The 24558-nt window shown below is 40.3% G+C and overlaps 1 protein-coding gene across 2 annotated transcripts in view; it reads right to left on the reverse strand.

Annotated features, from left to right (window-relative positions):
- The window catches only part of col5a1 (procollagen, type V, alpha 1), a 54858-nt gene that overhangs the window by 27696 nt on the left and 2604 nt on the right, over positions 1-24558 (reverse strand). For both annotated transcript variants that reach the window (XM_079581289.1, XM_079581290.1), the window contains exons 2-4: positions 14600-14767; positions 8900-9113; positions 6643-6805 (exon numbers count right to left, since the gene is read on the reverse strand). In XM_079581289.1, coding sequence (XP_079437415.1) covers positions 6643-6805; positions 8900-9113; positions 14600-14767 — 545 coding nt within the window. The remainder of the gene's footprint in view (positions 1-6642; positions 6806-8899; positions 9114-14599; positions 14768-24558) is intronic.

Raw genomic sequence — 24558 nt, forward strand, 5'->3', positions numbered from 1 at the left:
GTTGAACCTCACAAAGACAGCAGCTTGTCGTTCCTCTGTGACTTCGGGAACAGGAAGTAATAACTGAATGAGTGTGTTGCATATGCAGCACACGCATGCAGCGACACACACACGCAGACACTACTGGGACAGGCTTTAGAGATTGACTCCAAAGCACAGCGGGGAAGATAAAAGACGTGCAATCAGCTTTCCTATTTGAGCGGAGAGAGACACTGACATTTTTCATTGTGGAGCATCATGTGACACATCAGAGCGGTGCTTAAGGTTCAGTCGTCCGACAATAACAGGGCTACAGCTGTCAGCATCTCCCTGGACGCGCCTGTGATATATGAGAGCGCTGCTGGTCCCTGCCCCTCCGGCCAAACTCCAGTGCAAGCCATTAGAAAAAGAAAAAAGAAAAAAAAAGAAAAAAAGACTGACCTCACTCACATATTCTCCATGTTGCTCAAGAAAGAGAAAATTTCAAAATGTGAACAAAGGTATAGGCAGTATTGTGTGTAGAAATACCAGAGGTAATGGTGGAAGAGTACTTGCAATATAGGAGTAGATTTTAATTCAAACATCTATATCACACAACAGAGGGACATTTTATACTAAATCAAATGAAAGCATTTATAATAGGTCATTGTAGTAGCGGAACAATACAGCACCTCATAAAAAATAATCAAGATGAAAACACGTGTTTGATCAGTTACAATCTTATTCTTCCAAATCAGAATACTGTATACATGTTTTGTCCAGATGAGGGCGTAAGAGAGCTCTAATGTGACTGAAGCCAAACATCTGGCTGCATCTGAATCCCACTCGCAATCAAAAGGAGTGGACTGAGCTCTTCTCTGTGTTGCCTTTTTTGAATTACACAGACCTAAAGAAGCTATAAAACATTTCTGTACGCAAATATGCTCAGCCTATCCGCTCTGTTATAAAAGCCCACAAGAGTAGAATAAGCGCGTAAGAAAGGGGGACCCCACCATCCAAAAGCCCCAAACTCAGTGTTATTTATCATTTCCTGTGTGCTAATAGAGAATGTGGGTAGGACAGCCCCTCCAGAGCTGAGTGAGTTAGTGGGAGGTCTGGCTGCGTTTTAAGGAGAACTACTTCCATGACATATTTACACAGTCGGCTGTGAGCTCGGAGCCAGCCGTTTTTCCCATCGCCAGTGCACACCAACACATTTGCAGTCCCACCACCTGGGCTTTTTCCAACACGACCGCAGAAACCAAACAACCTGCAGTCGAGGTCAGAAAGCTGCAGTCGGGACATAAATCAGAACGGACAACAGCATCACCACCTGGACACAGTGTTGACTGATGCTTCTGAAATGCAAAAGGATGGCACAAACTTTACAAATGTGAATTTTTTGGTGAGATTGAGAACCATTTCCTTCACTCAAACAATAAAGGCTTCTTCAACTCAAAAATTCAGACGGCATCAGCCTACTCCAGACAGTGGCTTGATCCCAGAGGTCTAGGCTTCCAACATCAACAGTCCTGTCAGCCACACAACTTACCCAACTCAAGTCCCCCTGAAGTATTTCTCTGAACGACAAGCTACTCTAACAAAGCTTCAGCAGCCAAAGCGTGTTCGATTGTAACACAACAAACAGGTCAACATGTTAATCTGCCCGGTGCATTTTCTTTTGGACCAGTGGAAACATGAGCATCTTGATTTGCGTTTGAGTTGGCTGTTAGCAAAAATCTACATAAGAAAACTGCTGAGGGCACACTTTGGCGTGCTGCTGGCACAGGGAAGGAATAACAGAGGGAAAAAGTGAGCGAAAGACAAACATCTGACACGAGTTAGAGAATTTCTGTTCATTATCCGCAGTGGAAACTTCTCCAGCTCGGGGGCCGGGGATCCTGCTGCACAATGTATACTACTAAATGTGAATTAGGTTGGCACTTTTTGCTTTATTATTAGTATTAATTATTATTATTGCTTTTTTGTCATTTTGTGGTTTCTTAAAGCCAGTTTGTTAGAGCATTATGTCTTAAACTTTCAGTAGCAGCTCAGATAATACTTTTCTAATCAGCGTAAATGACCAGACTTGGTTCTTGTTTGTAGGATGACCGAGGAGCCAAATAATAATAGCAAGCTATAAAGAATTTTGCAAAACAGTCCTCAAAACTTAGGAAGTACATGGATTGTAACAGGCTCAAAATAGGAATACCTACAGTATATCCTTGCATTTTGACTTTGAGAATAGGATGAATGTTTTATCCTTTGGTGTTTTTGTCATAAGAGATTGAACAAAATGTCATCATGTTCAGGTTCAGCCACATCAAAGCAATAACGTTTTACCATCTGAAAAACCTTGCCAAGATCCGAGGTAAAGTGTAGAAACCAGACTTATCCATGCATTTGTCTCCAGCAGAACCAGGAAATACAACCATATTAGTCCAGTGCTCTGGGCTCTGCATTGGCTTCCTGTCACTCAGAGAATAGACTTTAAAACAGCTCTGCTTGTCTACAAGTCTGTTCATGGATTAGCACCAGAGTAAATCTCTGACATGTTACAGCCGTATGAACCATCTCGGGCCCTGAGAACTTCAGGGAGGGGTCTCCTGGTGGTTCCCAGAGTCAGGACTAAACACGGTGAGGCTAAAGCTTCAGTTTCATGCAGCTAAAATCTGGAACAGTCTTCATGAGGATGTGAGACAGGCCTCAACTCTGATAATGTTCAAATCCAGGCTGAAAACAGTTATTTTTACAGGAGCATAATGACAACAAAGGAATATAGGATATTTTATCTGCACTGTTGCTTTTTACTGTATTAAGTACATTTTTTTATGTTGATGTTTCATGGATTGATTTTATCTGCTTTCTTGTAATATGATGCAACTTTGACTTGCCTTGTGAATGAATTGTGCTCTACAAATAAGCTTGCCTTGCCTAAATTCAAATCATCCTAAAGTACTTCCTAACGACCAATAAAGTCTCAAAAATAAACCAAACTTTGCTTGATTGTTTCGCACTAATTATGCATTAGCTTGTCAATGAAATGTTGAAGATGAAAAGGGGACAAAAGACCTTAATAATGTATTACACTCTCTTAGAATCACATTATTGTAACCTTGCCAGCAAGCTGCATTCTTGCGGTCTTTGTGAAATGTGCTACTCCGGCGATCTGTTTGACCAAACTACCTGAGGTTTGTGCGAAATGGGTCACTCACTAACAGAAGCACTTTTAGGGATGTTAATTAGCAATGTGGGAAAGACAGAATAACACAAGGTCTGCTGCTACGGACTTACAAACACACACCATTTTTCAACTCTAAATATTTACATGGATTTGATTGGCTATAACAATGTGCACTTAATCCAATCAGCAGTGATGTAATGTAATATCAATCTGACTCTTTCCAAGTTACATTATTGGCAAAAAATAAATCCACAGATATTAGACAGAGAAACCAAACGGTGGATTGGGTGAAGGTATGAATGAGATCCTTCAGATGCACCTCTGTTCCTCGTGACTGAACCCTCTGATCTCAGATGGGTAGTGACCCCCACTGAAAGCCCCATCAGTGTAATAAAGCCCTTAACAAGCCTCAAGTTCATGTGTTGCGTTTAATGGCTTTGTCCTCCTTGTCTAAATAACTAACATGAATGTCTTAACTGCACGATACATTTTTATTACAAAATCTCACCACGTTATAAACAAAAACACACAATGCACAGGCAGGCAGTCAGATCTGTGGAAACCAGAAACCTCACGATGAGGTCATGAGCACAAACAGAACATTATCATAGTTTCCAGAGGTTGATTCCAAACGGATGATTCTGTATCTCCTTCTTCATTTTCCATCTAAGACATGTTTTGACATTAGCAAATGAAGCATCAAATTCATCATAGATTTGCATGCTTAGTCAAGTACATTTTGAGTACTCAATGTAGTATTGATCTATAAAAGAAGACGATTCGATCAATTTTACACCTCAGATAACAGTCAGACACACACGCACACACATGCATGCCCCACAAATCAGCTCACTTCAAGTCAAAACCTTTAATGTGCATTAAGTCATTAGCTGCTGTTATAATGAAGGAGTAATCGTCTCTCATGAGTGATATTTAGAGGTGTAGTACCATCATTATACTATGATATAATTACTGTTTCATTTTTAACACATCATTACGGGGTTAAATAGCTGTCTTCTTAAATCATCCCCACCATAATTGCACTCTCTGTCTTCGCTGGCATAAGAATTCTTGTGTTTGATACCGGGAAAAAGCAGAAAGGTACTCTGAGACCGCCTCTGTGGCCACAGTAACCACACCACAAACCACTTCAGTCTATAAGCACTAGCAGGCCCGTGGCTACTGTAAGTATAAATGAGGTTTGTCTCATACACAATCATCTTTAGTGGGGAAAGCTTTGGAATGGCTTAGTCCGATACCACTACTAGTGGTCAGTCATTTAGAGGAACAGGGAGTAAAGGGGAGAAAGAAAAGAACCTCAATTTGAAAACAACGCAACATATTTTCCATGTGGTTCACTCACTGGAGTCAGTCGTGCCTCCCACCTGGCAGACGCTCAAATGGAGGCCTTAAAACACCCCTCACTGAATATCTGCCTGTTCTCACACTAACCAGCAATCTTAAGTGTTGGGGAAATTATATAAAAACTTTTTTAACATATATTCAGATACTCCGAGTGCTCACTGCTTACTCGAATTCACATGAACGCTCAGAAGCTTAATCAGAAGGAAAAACAAACAAAAGCTTTTTTAGCACAAATCTCAGATCTGTCATTTTAGACTCAGGTAGAATCAGTGCTCTCAGCATCCAAGCTGAAGTGCTGTTGTTTCTGACAATAGGGATGGGACAATATATCGTTTTGCAACATATTGCAGTACAGTTTTGCCGAAGAACCATGTATTAATACTTTGTCAAACTATCGATACTTTCAATACTTTTAAAATGTTTCATGGCGGCTCTGCAAACTATGTGCAATAGTGTTTGGAGGCATTTCAATCGTGCACTCTTCCTTTTTTTGCATAGCACTTTATGTTAAACCAGCATTTTGTTGTTTTAAGGCACTTTGCAATCTTAACACTTCCACTTGGCATTTTGAATACATGACTGTTTTCTTTTTCTACATTTCTAAAGTAGTTTATCCCCATATATATAGTGTTGGCTTGTTATCAGTACTGATACGCATTGTGTCGTGACAAAAGTATATCGTCACAGTATAGTCAGACATACTGTACAAGCAACACTTTTTTATATTCTGAAATAGCCAAAACATTTAAATCAAGCTTTTTCAGTCCTGAAGTCAACATCAATACTTTTGAGTATCTGCTAATGCTTAATGCCAATGGATATGTTGTGAAGACAAAGTGCACGTTCTTCTTTATCTGTAATTGTGCAAAAGCAGCAACTGTAAACTAAATTACAATCATGAGACTATAATAACACATTGATCAAACCACTAACCATATCCTGTATAAATACCCATTGCAATTACAGTGCTAGTACAAAGCAGTTTCTACACAGTGTACTTTTGACCCTGACAGTGCTTTAGGACTGTAGTCAAAAGCGATGCCCCATGTCCCATCATACATCCAGGTCCACCGCGGGGTCTGAGAACTGCTCTGAGCCGGCGGGGAGTGATGTCATCTTACATTCTTTCTGTGTGCTGGAGTTTAGCAGGACTGAGGCTAAGGGTCAGCTGGCTCAGCATCACTCACATCAGTCAGCCTCTGTTACTAATTATTATTGAGGGCCCCCGACTCACAGACTAATCCCCCTTTAAACAAGCAGCACTCTGACGACACAAAGACAATACTATTCGTTGTGGCCCTGTGTGCACATGTGTGTTTGCCTCGGATGGCACATATGTAACCAGCGCACAAACATCCTCTCACAATAGGCTGCTCCTCTCCCCGGATAAGCATACATTATTCCAGTGTTTACATAAGCCGTCACTGGGTATTAAGAGTGTTCTGGCATTTTGTGCATTAATCTCCTCCAGCAAAGATTTGGATAAAAGGGAAAGATATAGGAAAGCCCTTTCTTCAACAATAAAAACCTGTCAATGCTTGCAAAGAAAATCTGCTAACAAAGTAGAAAAGCCGATGCAGATAAGGAGTTCATATGAGAAAACCACACTGCTGATGAAAAGAATATCGCTCGTTTGAAGTTGTAATGACGTGAAACAAATGATTAGACAAGTTAGTCAGAGAGAGAGGTGATTGTATGTCTGGAATTTTGATTTACATCTTTGAATCAGGAGAATCCCTCAGACCTCCAGTAATGCAACATCATGTCATGGACTATGACTCCCATTCACTGCAGTGTCTCTGGTACTGCCTCATTCAGAGAGGCTCAAGAATCAACTATTGACAGTTAAACGCCGCTTAAAGGGTGCCACAGGATCCTCAAACAACTGCTGACCAACAGGTTTAAAGTCAGACTATAAAAAGTTAAAACCTGGGCTGAATCAGGTCTAAACTCATGTTGAACCAGAGCTAGAACTGGACAAAAGTTCTGGACAAAAAAACAAACCAAAATTGGACAAAAACAAACATGGAACGAATTCTCTCAAAAGAAATGACACACAGTACAGCTGCAGATCAGCCGCCTCCACTCCAGGCTGCAGATATGTATGAATAAGTGCATTTGTGACAGATGCCTACCTCAAATACTTCTTCGTCAAGTATCCTAGTTCCAAATACAATAATCCCTTTGGTATCAATAATGGGGCTGGGGCTCCGGAGCAGTTTCTGCGTGCTCTTCTTTTTACAGTCCAAAATGAGAGTGATGGTCTGCTTGTGCACACTGATGGCCACTCGATGCCACCTGAAAAAGACAAACGTTTAACATCAGCATTAGTCGAGTCAAACAAACATTTAAACTCGGCCCAAATGCAGAGAACAGGAGCATTCCTTTGCTTAGGCACACAAATTCATAGAGCTATTACTATTGCATAAAGATTTGTACAGGTGTCAGTACATCTGTTAGTGATGAGAAGTGCAACACTTTGGAACAAATTTGCAATCGTAGCTTAGATTGTTTTCCCAAAGATTTGTTTTGCAGCAATGAAATCAATCGGGGATTGCTCCAGTCTAAATCGTTTGAGGAGTTTTGGCACAGCATTTACTGCTGATTGGATTAAGCACCGTCTTATTTTAGCCAATCACAACCAAGTCTCAAAACAGCAGCTGCAATATACTTAGTAGTTAAAAATATGATGTGTCTTTGTTTACATAATAATGATGTAGCTGTATACCTTGTGTTTGTTCATTGATACAACTGCTTGTTTGTTTAAATGGTAAATGGTCTCAACTTATATAGCGCTTTTCCACCTACATTAGGCACTCAAAGCGCTTTACAGCAAGGATCCACTCACCCATTCATACTCTCATTCATACACCAGTGTACGCAGACACTGGGGGCAATGTGGGTGAAGTGTCTTGCCCAAGGACACAACGACAATGTGCACTTTCAGGAGGTGGGATTCGAACCCCCGACCTTCCGATCATGAGATGACCCGCTCTACCATCTGTGCCACTGTCGCCCCCACCCAGAAGTCAATGGGAGCAGCACAATGTGGTGTTTGCGAACTCGCAAATATCGCAAGAATTCAACTTGCAGCCAAGGTTAGCAATGAGCACCAGTGAAACCTGCAGCTGCCGCTATTGTAGTGGGAAATAGAAGAGCATTGTCATGGAAATTGAAACTCCATCTCGGTACCAAGTACGGTTACGTTTTGTTTTTTCACTACCGTGATACATTGTACCAAACAAAATTTTGTTCAATGTAATCTGCTTTGTAAAAATCTGCAATACCTTGTGCCTAAGTCCATACATAAGACCCTTGGGGTTAAGACGGTAACACATTATTTTACACTACCATTGATACATTGCACCTGCCAAATAATCTGCTGTGTAACAAAGTGTTATAATTTGTACCTATGGGTTAGATACACAATGTAATAACATGTATTTTGTAGGTACATAACGTAATAAGACATGAGACCCTCACGAGCCCTAAGGGTCTTATCTGTTATTACATTCTGTAACTCCAAAGTACTAATTCACATTATTCCGTTGTGTATGTACTACATAGGTACGACTTACTACACTTTGTTACAGAGCAGATGACATTGTACTACATTTTATTAGGTGCAAAGAATCAAGGTAGTGTAAAATAAAGTGTAACCCACCTGGGACTCTCAACACGGTCCAGCACCAGTATTCAGATCCTATATTTCGACAGCAGATGCATTTAGTTTTAGAACTTCATATGGGGTTTTAGCCAGACTCCGAGAACCATATAGAGTGAGTAATAGTTTTGGGATATGCTCTGGCTCTGCAATACAGGCAGCTGTGAGAGAGGAGGGAGGGATAACATGAAAAGAAATAAACTCTTTATACTGTAGAGTATCTGCTTAAATTAATATTGTGCATTGATAAAGCTTTTAGTATCAAATTAATATCAAAGAATCAATACTTTTGACAACCCTACTTGGCCGTGCAGCCTAATGCTTATAATGCAGCCTAAATGAATTTATTCATCTGATTCTGATGGCTGATTCTGCGCACACATTACCGATGCACAAATCTACGCTCACTTCTCATCACAAGCAAATGTAGTTACAGGTGAACAAATGTAGGAAAAGTGTAGCATATAAAAGCTTTAGATTAATCATTTCATTAATCGTTATTCATTTATTTGTTGCTGAGATCAGCAAAGGGAGAGACTTAAGGGACAAATCTAAGTCTATAAACTTTGTAAAATATTCAAACTTACAGACCATCACTTTAACCTATGAGTCCCAGAACAATCAGTCTACATGGAATGTGGAAATGTTCTTGCTAATAATCTGACATGGAATAGGAACGAGACAATGATTTTGAAACAGTGCATACATGTGATTGACAGGACACTTACTTTCCATCGGCGAGGTTGACTCCTCTGAAGAGTGGGTAGTCCTCAGGGCTGGGTTTGCCTGTTTGGTCCTCATACAGAAACACAGGAGACCGGCCAACTTCCAGTCCAAGTTGCTGAATACCCTGTTCGTTGTACACTGACAACAGGAAAGACTGGCTGCCCCTCTTCGGCTTCACTGTGGCCAAGATGGAAAAGTCCTCTGGGAAAACATCACCTGGAACACAAAAATTAAATTAATGAATGAGCGAAAGAGAAAATATGCTCTATATTTATCTTTGACAATGGTCACAGAAAGAACAAGAGACACATTTGAGAAAGGTATGTGTGTAGCAGAACATAAGGCAGTGAATTCTTAATGATAGATTCCTTCATATTTTTCTAATTATTGCATAGGGTTTTAAGTCTCGTCTGAAGACCCACTTTTATTCTCACGCTTTTAACACTGCGTGAGTTGTGTGGTCCCCTGTATCTTTTTATCTATTTTACATGTTTTATTTGTAATTATTGTTTTCTGTTTTATTTCTGTTTTATCTGTTTATAATGTGTTTTTTCTCTTTATGTACTTCTAGTGGTGGAGATACATAGTTATCTTGGGGTCTTTCTTATCATTTTTTGTGCAAGCACTTTGGAAACGTTCTTGTTGTTTAAATGTGATACATAAATAAAGTGGCTTGGAACTTTTTGACATAATGCTACTACTATGTCTAACACTTAATGTGCATTTTAAGGACCAAACCTGCTTGTCATGAGACTAGAGCTGGGCAATTAATCGAAATGTAATCGAAATCGCAATCTCTACTTTGGTCAATCTCAATAATCGTCATAAGACTATATAAACAGAACCTGGTTTGGACAATGGAAGACTTTTGTGCGTTAAATTAGAATTGCTGAAAGCATTTGTTTTGTTTGAGCTGAGGTTTGAATAAAAGATGTATCTAATTTTATGAACCAGCAACACGTATTTAATGTATTATGAAAAAATAAAATTGAATCGAAAACTGAGATCGATCAATATGAGGAAAATAATCTTGAGCCCTACTTGAGACTAATAACTTTATTTCACAGCAGATGATAAGGAAGAGGAATGCAAAAGCATTATGTAGAAAGTCTGCATACCTGCTATAAGGGACAATACAGTCTTTCTTCAAGAGAAAGTTCCAGAAGAGAAAAGAAAGAAAGTCAGGATTTGCGGCTGTTGTGGTTTTGTAGCACCTCATGCAGCGATCAGACTCCTGCTTCACCGCAGTCTGGAAAATGTAACATTGGCACAGCTCCGGACGAACAGCCAATCAGAGGCTGAGGAGGATGAGCTGCCTCATAGGGAATGTGGTATGGAAACCTGAGGTTGGACAAAGCTAAGGGGCTCGAGTATTAAACCATACAACAGTGAAGCATTAGTCTTCTCCTTCTCTAAATTTAACTCTCTCTCTCAGTCCATTTTCAGATTTTTGTTCAGAAGCAGAGTTTTTAAATTGCAAAGTTAAAAGAAAATACCTTTACTTTAATACACTATCAACCTTTTCCCTTAGCCAAATAACAGCAGGAGCTGCTTAAGCACTGATGAGAATACACTATGGACATCTTAGCAAAGATGATATTCAAACCACAAGGAGACACAAAGATGTACCCTCTTTGTAATACTTTGCTACATTAACCCAAATTCTTGGAGCTTGCACACAATGTCTTTATAACTTAATAATCTGGCGCAAAAATAGAAAAGGCATCTACACATGTGACGTGATATGAGTTGTAGAAAACCTTTGAGGAGCTGCTTGAAAAGTGTGGAGAGCCTTTAATAGTTGGAGATAGAGGATAGTTGAAAATGTGCCATTGTGAAAGGACAGACAGTAGCCCATGAGAGAAAAGGAAAACCCTGGCACTCTTCCTGTATCAACATTTTCTATTTACATTTCCCCTAAAAGCCTGTATTTCAGGTGGTTAATTTAGCAGTCTTTAAAAAAACATTGCAAGCAGGGTGTTTCTTTATTCCAGATGTAATGGCCAACAAACCAGCCTTCTTCAGGGGCGACAGTATAGCAGACCAGGGGCCTCCAACCAGTAGCTCTGGAGCTACATCTCTGCACACCCTTAATGAGTCACATGTTAGATGCATTTTCTCTTTGTTCTGGACATGCTGAACACAATCTGCACACATTTGGGCCAATTATAGTAAAATATAAAAACAAAACTCTAGTAATTTCTTTGATATATTATCTATGTTTCTTATTCTTCATGGTGAATGTCACTGAAGCCACATTTCACAGTGTTGAAGCATACTAAGTAGCTCTCCGATATTTTTGTAGCTCCTGAAAAGGTTGGGGACCCCTTCAGCAGACTTGACTAAAGATTTGTGTATGTCCTTCACTACCAACTAGTTTAGACCTCTACAAATTCTTTTGAATTTGTTTGTTTGGTCTGGACTGGGCATTTTAATGAAGACACATGGGACTCATGCATGTAAACCTGCTACACCGGATTGTAGCCATGGGCTAATTTCCATCCGTTGTTCCTCACTCACCCTCTTACACACTCTCATTCATCCTGGCTTATTGTACATGTTTTTTGTGGTGTGAGGAACTGGAGCAGCAGGAAGAACCCTACGCAGACACGGGGAGAACATGCAAACTCCACACAGAAAGGCCCCGTGCGGCCCAGGAATCAAACTCAGGACCTTCAAGTCAGCAGCAGTTCACAGTACTTTAGTCTTCTCTCAAATATTACACATATAGAGAAGTTGGCAGCACGGTGGCATAACGGTTAGCGCTTGTGCGTCATAGCTACAAGGTCCTAGGTTCAATTCCCAGACAAGTGTGGAGGTTGCATGTTCTCCCTGTGTTTGCATAGGTTTCCTCCAGGTATTCCAGTTTCCCCTGCCACTAAAACATGTACAATAGCTACAATCTGGTGTGGCGTGGTCATTGACACACAAACAGAAATATTGTGTGATGGTTTTTTTTTTCTGAGATTGTGCTCCAGTGTGATCCGCTCTATTGTTGCTGAAGGGCTGAGTCCTGGAGCAGGGCAGTGGGGGGTCACTCCACAGGGCTCAGGTTTCTCTGGAATGTGTTTCTCCAACCTGTGCTCGGGGCCACCAGATGACAGATAGCTCATTCCTCCTCTTCTATGTGAGGGAACACAGTGGGAATGTAGGGTCAGTGATACCAAGAGATCCAAAGTGTTTACTAGACTAAGACTGAAATCGAACTGTGTGAAAATACAACAAACACTGGCAGGTTAAGCTCTGTCAGAAGCTGTGTGCTTCATTTATGACTTAAAATCATATAACTGGTCACAAAGACAGAGGGGGAGCCAGCATTGTGAGTGACAGAACCTCTCAGCTATTTTCAAATCGCTAAAAAGGATTTGTTCACAATAATAACTGTAAGAATGTCAGCAATCATAATGAACATATGGCCAAAAACTAAAACATATTACAGGTTTTAAAATTCTATGACAATTGTATGAAATGAACATGTAAGAAGTGCTGACTAATGCTTTAGATTGATTTGCTGAAAGATGGAGAATGATTAATTTTGTGTCATTCCAGTGGTGCTAAATTGTTGATACAAACCAATTATAGAAATACTCAAACATTGCAGAATTTGCTTCATTAACAGGTTTATTAAAAGTGAAAAGGAACTCAGCCCTAGCGGTTCATGTTCAATTAAGTAACTTCTTAATGGAAACTCCACCTAAAGATTGATAAGCCACTGACCTCTTTGTGGCAGCCCCGAGTCACAGAAACAGATGTGTCGGGACTGGACCCTATGTGCAGATGATTTACTGCGTTGAACTAAATGGCAAAGAAAAAGCCCGACAGCATTCAGCTCTTTCTATTCAGCGTAGTGACTTCTCTCATGCTGTATAAATTGTGTCCCACTGCTGTTTCCACTGTCTCAAATACTAAGTAAGTAAAGTCTCTTGTGTTTCCAGGCAGATTGAAATGAATCATCTCCTCCACGTGTTTGGTTAATGATTGCATGTCTGCGCTTGTTCTTTTCCAACACATCATTACAGACTGGCTTAGGGTCATGGGCCACTTTAATTCTGCTGCAGAGCTACAGCTGAATCGAGGCAAATCTGAACAAAAAGAGTTTAAGGCAGGATGGGTCAAGGATCTCAGAGCTTCAGATGTCTTTTCAAAGATTTTACCATTACTTTAGAGTTAATTTACAGCTGGTACAAGACCTTCAGACACGAGTAATATCCAAACAAAATTTTTCATTTATTATTTCGTCATAGATCCAGCATTCATTACAATTAAATGCTAAAATATTCAATATATTTGTCAATCAAAATTTAGGGCAGCATAATTATTGAAAAAGCATAATTTTATCTTTAAAAGCAAGATTAAGAACACATTAAAGAGCACTGATATTTGAGAGAAAATTAAAATACATATTTATACCTAATAAGACCGCCTGAAGACCAGATTGCTTTCAACATTACACGACATAAATAATGTCAGTGTTTGCGACCATTCAAATTGCAATTTCTATTCAATTTCTGTTCATCTTCCAGCCTCAAAGAATAATAATTCATGCTATTGTTACAAATGCATTCTTTTTCCCACAAGCCTCGGGGAGCAAAACTGTTATAACCTGCTCTACTTTCTGTTGATACGGTTGCTAAAAGTTATATACATAGTGCGGCTTTAATTAAACTAGCAGGTCTCTAATGTGCTCGCTCAAGTTGATTTGTTTCATGCAGACTATTATTTTGTAGGATCCGCAACACAGAGTATAATTACAGCATATTTATCCAAACAGAGTCTCATATGGACTGTGGTGTCATCCGGCTTCAAAGAGAACTCTGTTTGTTTGATTGAAGAGCATGACAAAACACGCCGCCTTCGCAAGCTCTAACTTAAAGCCCCAAAGCAGAGCGATGGCACGCATCAAAGGTCCAGTCGGGCCAAGGATACATCTGAGAAGACGTCTGAGGCTGCCATCCAATCGGAGCTTTGTCAAGGCTTAGAAAAAGAAAATAACGTCTCAAAGCACAAATCCTCTCTGTCAGCTACAGAAGTAATAACAAACTACTCTGAAAATGGTGCGCGAGGTTTGCGGACAATGCTGGTGTAAGGAAGCAGAAGTAATGGCGGATGAGAAAGGGAAAGAGAGAAAATTGTGAGGGAATATATCAAGGACAGAAGAGAAAAGAAGGAGGAGGGAGGAGAGAGCGGCAGCAGCAGTAACCCCAAGCCACGTCAGCACAATAGAACAAGGCAGAAGTGGAAATCCAGACGTTCCTCCATTCCACCTCTGTTTTACAGCTTTTCCATCCATTTTAATAGGTCATGTTTATTCCTATCTTCACTATTAGCAAGAAAAGTGCTATATACACATTTAAAGTGTCTCTGGTCTGCTTGTTTTATTTGCTTTGAGAATACAATGTGAGGGGGTGTGTGTGCAGCACTTAACATCTATAAAGCCACAGTTGCCTTGGGCTGGGTAGACTGAATTTGGACCCACCAACCACCAACTCACACACCACTCACTCAAGCTACCAGATATTCCCACACGATTTTCCATCCAGCTACTAACAAGGCCCAGCCCTGCATAACTTCAATGAGATCAAACGACACAGGGCTTCGGCTTGGCTGCATTTGGTAGAAAAGTTGCGAAAAAAGAGCAGGCCTTTGAGGGGAAGCTGTGAAGGCACCAGGGCGAAGGTGGACAGCCACGGGATAGAGCATACCTGGATAGAGCTGTTGGGTGGGTGCAGAGAGCTGGGCGTCCTTGGATACTCTGTAGGCCTCATCAGGTCCTTGTGTCGACCGTCGATGCGTGCAAAGTCCTGTTGTTCTTGTAACACCCTCCGGTAAATTGTGAAAATCTAAAATCTTCAAGAGGTCTGCTGGTTCCACTGCAACACAAGCAACAAAGAGAAGAGATCATTTAAAAAGACATATAGGAGGGTCATTAACAAGTAGGACACAAATTGACATGGTGGAAGTTGTGAGCGTGTTGGGCAAACGTTCATCGTGTGTATTCTTAACATGAGGCTTCTGAATCAGACAGTCGGCGGGACATGGGACAGTTGTGGTCGTTGGAAGATTCTGTTATCCATTTAAGCACTAAACAGAGACTTGCCCATTTATAGATCCGCCATGATCATGGGTTACACGAGCACAAAAGCTAACCCTTCCATCCACGGCTTTGCGTGCTAAACCTACCACTGCCTGCATTTGGCCACAACCATGCAATTAGCACACTTTCAGGCAACTCGTCTGGGCTATACACTGGCGACCGCAGCAGCGCCGGGTCAGAGCACAATGTGATGTGGTGTTTGACCTAAAACCACATCTCCATAAGCCAAAACCGCCAGGACAAACAACTGCTCTCAACGGCAGGCGCACACCGAGAGCACTGAGGTGAAACAGCTGTGGACGACACAGATGTGTGTCCATCGAGCGCTTGATGTCAACAATAGTTAACCAGTCTAATGTTGATCGTTTGAACACATCAAACACATCTCTCTAGTCATGCATTAGATCACTTGAAAACAACATATACAATTTCTCATGAATTAATCTCTACTGCAGTGACTGTACAACCTTTTTATGTAGTGTTTCATCCTAAAGTATGATTTCTAATTATATTTTTAGTGGTAAGGGAACTAGGGCTGCAGGGTTTCTCAATATCGAATCGAGGTTTTGACTGCATTTTTTTTTTTTCTGGCATTTGAGTGATGATGTTACCAATCAGAATTGTGGAGCCTCTGATCTCAGGTTCAGCTGCAACAGATAAAAGTTTGTCTGAGTTTCCATAAAGCAGATTTGTTAGACGTTGTGTGATTCCATCCCCTTGTTTTAGTCACGTGGCTGTCCCCCAGAGGTACTTTGAATGTCCAGGAAAGGTAGAAGCGGAACTGTCTGCATAAAACCAAATATTTTTGAAAGTAGATAATTAGATAATTGTATATTATTCTAATGTGGGACAATTTGAGCAAGAATGTGTTGTTTGACTTTCTAAAAGCAACATGGCTTCCCACACTAATTTAAAAGTGTCAAATATAAAATCATCAATCAAATCACAATATTTGTCTGAAATACCACAAATAAAATCAAAATTGTGCAGCCCTAAGCAGAACCCAGATATAGGGAGAGCATGCTGAACCACACTGAAATGCAACGAGCCTGCTCCATTCTAGTTGTGAGGCAACGCTAAAAAATGTAATGCTAATACTAAATGTGTTATTAAGCTAATACCATATACAAAAAATAAAACATTTAAATTTAAATTGATTAATTATTGGCTAGAAATAGTTCCAACTGACAAGTAAGCAAGACGACATTAACACTATGTCAACAGAGGTGCACACAAAAGAAGTGACACAAGAGTCCAATAAAGAAACAATAGCCGCCGCAGTTGTATACATTTTTGTGTCAAGTCAAGGTTCCCAATGTCATCTATTCAAGTCAGAGGGATATTTGCCCATCACACATTCACACACATTGGTATAGTGTTTCTAGTCTGTCCAAAAGAGACCACACACACACCAGTTCTCTCTTTAATGGCCCCAATCTGAGTGTGAAAGGTGGGAGCGTGAGTGGCCAGTGTTTGTTCATTCTGCAACTGGCTCCAGCTGGATGCCAATACATAGGCCTCATGTGGCGTGGAGTGCACAGCCACTTTCTAACAGAGCATCATTTATACTTTCATGTGGCCCAATGCTTACACTGGGAAATATGAGAAGAAGAAAAAAGATTAAGGTCCGAGGTCACAAAATACAGTGGGCACTGGTCCACAAACATAAATATATATATAAGACATTTTAATGTGAAAGACACAAGTGACACACAATCGTGAAGTGAAATCGAATTTATACCTGATTTTTAACTTTTTTTATAAGTTGAAAAACTGAAAACTGGGGTGTGCAAAAGTATCTATATCCCCTGAGTTAATACTTTGTGGAACTGTCTTTTGCTGAAATTGTAGCTGTAAGTCTGTTGGGGTTTGTCTCTACCAGCCCTGCACATTTTGAGACTAGAATGTTTATGTTTCATTCTTCTTTGCAAAACAGCTCTTCCACAGATTCTCGCTTGGATTCAGGTCTGGACTTTGACTTGGCCTTTCTAACACATGGATATTTTTGGTCTTCAACCATTCCATTTGTTGTCCTTTTACGCCAAACATAGCGTTTCACATTTCGGCCAAAAAGTTCCAATTTGGTCTCATCTGACCAAAGCACCTTCTTCCACATGTTTGCTGTATCCAAAAGCTTGTATATGTACTCAAAGCTTTGGAAATCTTTTTATAACATAATCCAGCTTTAAACGTTCATGATGCTTTTGCTCCCCAATAATGTCTTAATGGACCTCTGAGACCATCACAGAGCAGCTGTATCTGTACTGACATTAGATTACACACAGGTATTGGGTCAACGTGTGATCATTCAGAAATCATCAGGAAACTTCTGAAGGCAATTGGTTTACACAGCCCACTTTTCAGATTTGATTGAAAATCATGCATACATTTCACTTCACGATTGTGTGTCACTTATTGTCTTTCACATAAAAGTTAAATTAAATATATTTATGTTTGTGGACCATAGCGTGGCAAACGGTCTAAAAGTTAAAGGGGGGCTGATACTTATGAACCCAGTGTAAATGTCTAAATGACTAAATCACCGTCTGTTGTTAAAGCAAAGTTAAAAATGATCCAAATATGATAAGGTTTGAAAATAAATTCAGTAGTGAAAAAAAAAGGCCCACATTCAGTTATTAAAGTGCTCTTATTACTATGCTTAATGTTAGAGTTACTTGTTCATGTTATTTAATCAGAGAGAATACAAAAATAGACTGTTAGGTTGTGTTGTGTTAGGTTGTAAACAATGAGGTTTTTTATTCATTCATTTTAACATTGCTTTTCGGTCTCATTTGGCTCATTTACACACACTTTCATCAGTGTGCACCAGATGACTCAGACACGCAATGTAATCATTTTTGCTGGTCCAGGGTTCGATTCCCGGGCTGTGCAGGCCTTTCTGTGTGGAGTTTGCATGTTTCTCTCCCCATGTCGGGATGGGTTTCCCCCATCAACTAAAATCATACACAATAGTATAATCCTCCAGCCAGGTGATTCCACCTGGATGAGTCCCCAGACGCTGCATTGTGGCAGCCCACTGCTCGTCAGGTCGTCTCAGTGGCATCGAAGGATGGGTCAAATGCAGAGGTCCCATCCCCATGTGGGGACAATAAAGGACACCTTAACTTTAAATTATAATGGGCCTGCTGATAAATTGCATTTAACACTACATTACTATACATTACCACATCATGGTGAGGCACTGTGCGGTAGCGCCGATGATGTGGCTGATGTAGTGGAGCAGTGGGGAGTAAACAGCTGATGGAGGGAAGAGATCTGCAGCACTTCTTGTAAACTTTTTCAACAAAGAAACGGACAAAGGGCCAACAGACTGAAAGCGCAGCAGCTTTTGAAACAGGTGGGAGACTGTTACAACGTGACGTGAGTAGAGAAACTTCCTTTGTTCAGCTAATCATGTGCCATAAAAGTTACCACCACATAGCATTGCAAAGCGGACATTATAATCAGCGTTTAAAACAGTGAAGTGAGGAGTAGAGGACCGTGGCCTTTTCTCTCTCTCTCCACCTCCATCTCTCTCCTAGTCCTAGTACAACATATTTCTGATGAATTTATTCTTTATTTAACCAAGAAAGTCCTACTGAGATTAAAAATCAAATTTCTAGGCGAGTCCTGGCCCCAGGGGGGAACCAATTGTACATGTTTTTAGTGGTAGGGGAAACCTACACAAACACGAGGAGAACATGCCAGGTGGGAATCGAACCCGTGTGAAGCGGTTAGTGCTTGTGCTTCACCCATGTGAAGGACAAGCACTAACCCACCCACATCATCACACACATATTACAGTATGTTAGGAACAGACAGACTCTGTTTGGACACTGATGACTCCTGTGGAGGAGCAAAGGTCATTCATTGATGCTTTGATCCTAAAAGCAGCTGCAGTGAGCCACTGTCGTGTAAAGTGGGCATGATTAAAAAGCCAGGCCTGTGTAGGGCACTGTGTTATTAATTAGTACTGCGTCGAATAATCATTAGCTAAGATTTATTCCAAAAACACCAACTGTGTGTCAACAAATAGTTGGATTGCTGACACGGCGCAGCCATAGCTCCTTTGCTATTGTTTGGGACACCTGTCCTGGGCGTGTGAGAATTCCTGTTTAAAAGGATGTGTATTTCGTAACAATATATAAGACAAGACCCGAATCTGAGGTACATTAGTTCCAGATCTGCACTCTTGACTTTGTAAAGGACATGTCAATGTGATGCACTGTTATATTTCTAAGCATACCACAGCATGACAGAGGGTGATGTGCAAATAAAGAGAGCTCTTTGCCTGTCATCAGCTCATAAGGAAGCACCAACACAGCGTAAACTCTGTAAAGTAAAAGACTAAGTAAGTAACACATGTTTTAAAAGTGCTAAAAGAGGTAAATGTGCATAACTATGGAGAATATGGCCTGGCCTGCTGGTGTTGTCTGACTTCATCGTTCTGATGTTTTTGATGAGACACTGGGAGATTTTAAGGTGACATTTTGAATGGTCTGCAGTGTCGTTAATGCAAAATCATAGACATTTAAAGTGATAGTGTGGAAGTCTAAATTTTTTATAAATGTTATAAAAATCGACCACCTGGTCTCGCATTGTAAGTAAGTAATAATATAAATATATTATTTGTTGTAAAGTCCCTCCTTCCTGGATCTCAGCAACTAATCAGAGTCTAGTATCCTCCCGCGATAACCAATGAGACGAGCTTTTCCTGTGAATCAGCCTGTCAGGGTCAATCAGGAGGGAGGGGGAGGGGCTTGATCATCTATGTTTAACATTCTGTTCCTGCTCTGCTCATTTTGCAAACTAATGGCTTTCTGGTTAAAGGGGGAGGAATTTGATTGTTTACTTTCAAATTTCACTTTGCAAACTTACATATTTTAATCACTTTAAATCAAAATCAAAAACTACTATTTATAATACAGTTTAAAAATAAAGCGGTGTAGACAGACACCGTATCTTAAATGTAGACAAGTAAAAGTATTATTTATAAAAGTGATAAATGCCATCAGTGCAGGAGAGTCTAAGGTTTTACACCGAACTTGTTATTAATTTATAGGATATGCGTAAAAAATGTAACCACAGTAAGGGAAACATCAAATATACTCCAGATACTAATGCTCTTTCAGCTTCCATAATAACACATCTCTTTATAGATGATAGCTGATGTAATTATGAGAAAAAAACATCTGCCCTTTAAACATTGCTTACATTTACCAAGATATTGCATTATTACAGTTACACATCAAAGTGACAATAAGTAACCTCCTGCAGATGTTGAGACAAAAGACAATTGACACAATTGAATCCAATCGTCCAATAAAGTATGTTTTGTGCTTAAGAAATTTGATCTCTGCAAGAAAGTCATATCCCTTTTAAACATCATACTTACAGTATCTAGGTTGCTGTTCCACTAAGGGTCAGATATCATGACATATCATTGTTCTCACTAATAATTCATAATTAATGATATATATAATTTGTGAAATGAGCTATGTGTCTTTTGCAGCAGCATTAGCACCGGAGGCACTGAGACCGCAGGTATGGAGCGGGTCTCACCTTGTTAAGTCAGATGTTTACCTTCTCACGGAAGCGTTCCCATGAGAGTCCCCGCTCTAAAAAACTAAATTTACTTTTCCCTCACACACAGCTCTTCATGTGCAAGAGGCAGCTTCCCCTTGAACTGTTTACATGACACGGTCTTGTGTACACTGCCCACCACAACTCTCTTTGGCTTCCTTGGCTGCACCTACGCCAAGAAACACATCAGCTCATCAACATCAAACTCAAACTTCTTCTCAAGTTTTAGTGTTTTTTATCTCTCAACATAAACATCCTATATTTGGCTATATATAATACAACGCCATTGTGTGTGTAGCTTGGCTATGTGCTATCTGCATTGAAATGTTCATTTAATTTTGTATTTTACACAAAGATAAACGTAAGCAAAACCTTTTAAGTTTCCATGTGTGAAATCACTTTTTTATAGTATAGAAATGGTATCTTTGAAGTTAAGAGCTAGAACCCAGTGGTTTGGTTGGTTCTTTTATAGGCCTGTTTGCCAGACACAAGTTGGCAGATCACACTACAGTAAAGTGTAATGAATTCATAAAATTAGATGTGTAAAGTGTTGTTAATGTTTTGCTTGGGTGTTCTACAAGTGTTATTGTTAGCCGTGCACACTTCTCCTGTCGCTCAGCCCTTTCTTTGTTCCTGGGAACAGTAGCTTCAGTGGCAGATTTGTTCCTGCAGCGGGCACCGTGCCAGGTCTGTGGTGGATCCTATTCACCAGTTTCTCTCTCCAGACACTATTTCCGCAAAAAGCTTATGGACTCACAACAATACATACACACAGGATCACTTGACAGGAGGAGGGTTGCCTTTTATGAGGGAGATTAACATTCTTGTGTCTCTGACTGCCCCCCGCGCTGTTGCGGGACGCCCTGAAGTGAGGCCTGGCTTCGAAGCATGCTTGACCTGGCGCTGAGGACATGGAGTAATTAGGAGTCATAGGGAGGACCCTGTCTCTCACAAAATATCAACACCCAATGAGAAACTTCCCCCTCCCGCTGCGCATCCCTGGCATACAGCGTCTGAATCATCCACCTGATTCGGTTATAAAACTGTAATCAAAGCCAAATGTGGCGCAAAGGGAAGATTGCAGTGGATACAGGAGGTAACCATTAAAGGCTAATAACAAGGTAAAGCAAAAACAGGAAAAAGCATCGTTAAGGCCTGACAAACTGAATCAGGCAGAAGTGTTGTCTCTTTCCCACATAGGCCTTATACTGAAACAGGATTCAGGAAAATATTAAGATTAAATATATTATTGAAGACTTAATGTCCCTGAAACTAACGCTAAAAAGGACAATAAAGCTTTGTTTGAAAGAAAACTACAATGAAACTACTTCAGGTAAAAAGTAAAGAATTACATTTTTAAAATGGGGGCAAATATGCAAATAAATGTACATATGTGAATAGTGGGCCCGAAATGTATTGTTAATCTGTCATTTATTGAATGATGGTGACAGCCCAATTCACACCAGACAGAGGAAGTCATAATCTGTGTCATAAATGAAAAGTGATGTGTGCACCAGTAAGATCTGCACACTTACTCCATGGTTACTGTAATTTCAGGTCAGCTTAGGCATCTAACACCAAAATCTAAATCTTTCAATGTGTAATTGATGTGGGGGTTTTTTTAAAGAGAAAAAAAAACATTATTTTTTTATATAGCGCTTTTCTGGACACTTAGAGATGCTTTACATTGCATTATTTATTTACTCCATACTTGGTGGTGGTAAGCTATTATTGTAGCCACAGCTGCCCTGGGGTAGACTGACGACCAACCACTCACTCGCTACATTCACCCAGGCTTCCTGGTCCCAGACGGTCTCCCATTCAAGGCTGACGGGATCATTCAGAGCAAAGGTGGTATGGCCCTAAATGGCCCTTAATGATGATACAAATCCTCTAAATGATATTTATAAAAAACAACAAAAAACTCAAGAAGCAAAATTCAGAAGACAATGAATGTACAAAAAAATATTTGTTGCACTGAGGAATCAAGGTACACTTCCAAGAAACTACATTGTTACAATAACAGACTACAGCACCATAAAGACAGACTAAACCAAGCAAATGTAGAAATACAGAATAGATCGACAGACAAATTAACAGTTCTGCCAAGTCTCACAATCAAACACACAAAACACCTGAACCTTCTTCTCGGCGCCTTTCTCATGTACTGCTGTTTAACACAAACGTGTACTACTTTAACAGGAGGAATACCAGATGGTTGACCTCACTGTCTCCATGCTGCAGCGCACAGCCCTGGAGATAAATCACTGTCTGCCATCCACCAGCCTGAGCTGGAAAAACTGACTCAAGATGACAATTTACAGTACCAATTGCACTTTTCAGACTAACAACAAAATCAACTTTGCTTTATCATTGACTTAGTTTAAACTCTTTAAATATTGTCTAATATTGTCTGTTAAAAGTGCATACAGCATGAGTCGGTATACGCCAAAACATTTCCTACAATGTTTATCTAATACTAATTAGTAAGTAAAAGAAAACACAGATATGGGCACAGATCATGTAGCAGTTACATCAGTATTGGTGATACTCTCACACAGTGAGAAGGTCTCAGGATCAACCCCCGGGTGGGGCCTTTGCATGTTCTCCCTGCTGTGTCTGTGTAGGTTTCCTCCAGGTACTCTGGTTTCCCCTAACACTAAAAACATGTACAATAGACCAGTATGAATGAGAGTGTGTTTGAGAGTGCGAGTGTGGGATAAGGGATGAAAATTAGCCCGCGGCTACAATCAGGCGTTCCATGTATGTTCATTAACATGCACTGTCCTGATCAAATGAACAAAAAACATATACATTGGTTAGTGGCTTTCCACCCCTGTGTATAAAGGTAAAGTGACCATGTCTAGGAAAAATGTAATCAGCCAACAATACAAACACAGTATGTATAACAATTAATTAATGAATTAAACAGTCTATATAGACCTTTACTGACCCCATGTGGCTGGACTACTTTATCAGTGTTACACTGGAATTTAACTCAATCCTCCTCTTTCCTAAATACTTCTCCAACATCTTATCAGGAATTTCTGTGATTTTTACAATGCAAATGATGGAAAAGCAACAACAATGCACACTAATGTAAACGTAACAAACACCAGTGTAACTGCTGAGGTTTATGACAGTTAGGACATGAAGTAGATTCTGCAGTGCGACGAACATATGAGTATTTCTTGCGGCCAGGCAGTGGGCTGTGGCTAGGCTGACCGAGGGGGACTGGGATTGGAAAGGATGACTCATGCATTGCTTTCCATGCTCAACGAAATAATACCCGTTAAACCAAAATGTGCTGTTTCCAGCACAAGTCAATACAGACCATTATGTTTTTGAACAGCATTTCCTGTTCTCACCCTGCCAAGCACTGCAAACTACACTGACACTTACTGCTATACAGCAAAGCCTGTCGCATTCTGTGAGTAAGAATCAATGTGTATCACTTATGATTAAGTTGCAACTGTAGGCAGCTACAACTATAAGAACAATTTTACTGTTTATCTCTCCACATCACTAACAAAACCACCTTAATTTGGACAGACAGGTTTCCATACTCCATAATGAGGACAAAGTAGTGATCATTTGAACCCTAATTGGTCTGGAAAACTAGACTACACACTGACAAAGATACAGCAAATACTGCAGCTTTGTCCTCCACAAAGGACCACCTTAACATAAGCAGTCGGTAAAAGCCCTATGCTGCATATTTGGTTTGATCTACCATTGTGTTATCAGGCATTAGAGCTGATGTACCGACTGCCCTCCACAAAGGCTGCATTTACAAGATGAAGTGGCACATGCAGTTGAGGGTCACTGCCTCTCCACAGTCCAGCTCACTCGGATTCCTTCCTCAGAGCTACACCATGAGGCACACACACAACGCCACTCCAATTATCTGATTGAGTTAGACACAAGTCTGAAAATGTCCCCTGCTATACAACAACACAGTCAGGGATTTGGACTGAGAAATAT

Source organism: Gobius niger (assembly GCF_951799975.1).
Source record: "Gobius niger genome assembly, chromosome: 2".
NCBI classification, from domain to species: Eukaryota; Metazoa; Chordata; class Actinopteri; order Gobiiformes; family Gobiidae; genus Gobius; species Gobius niger.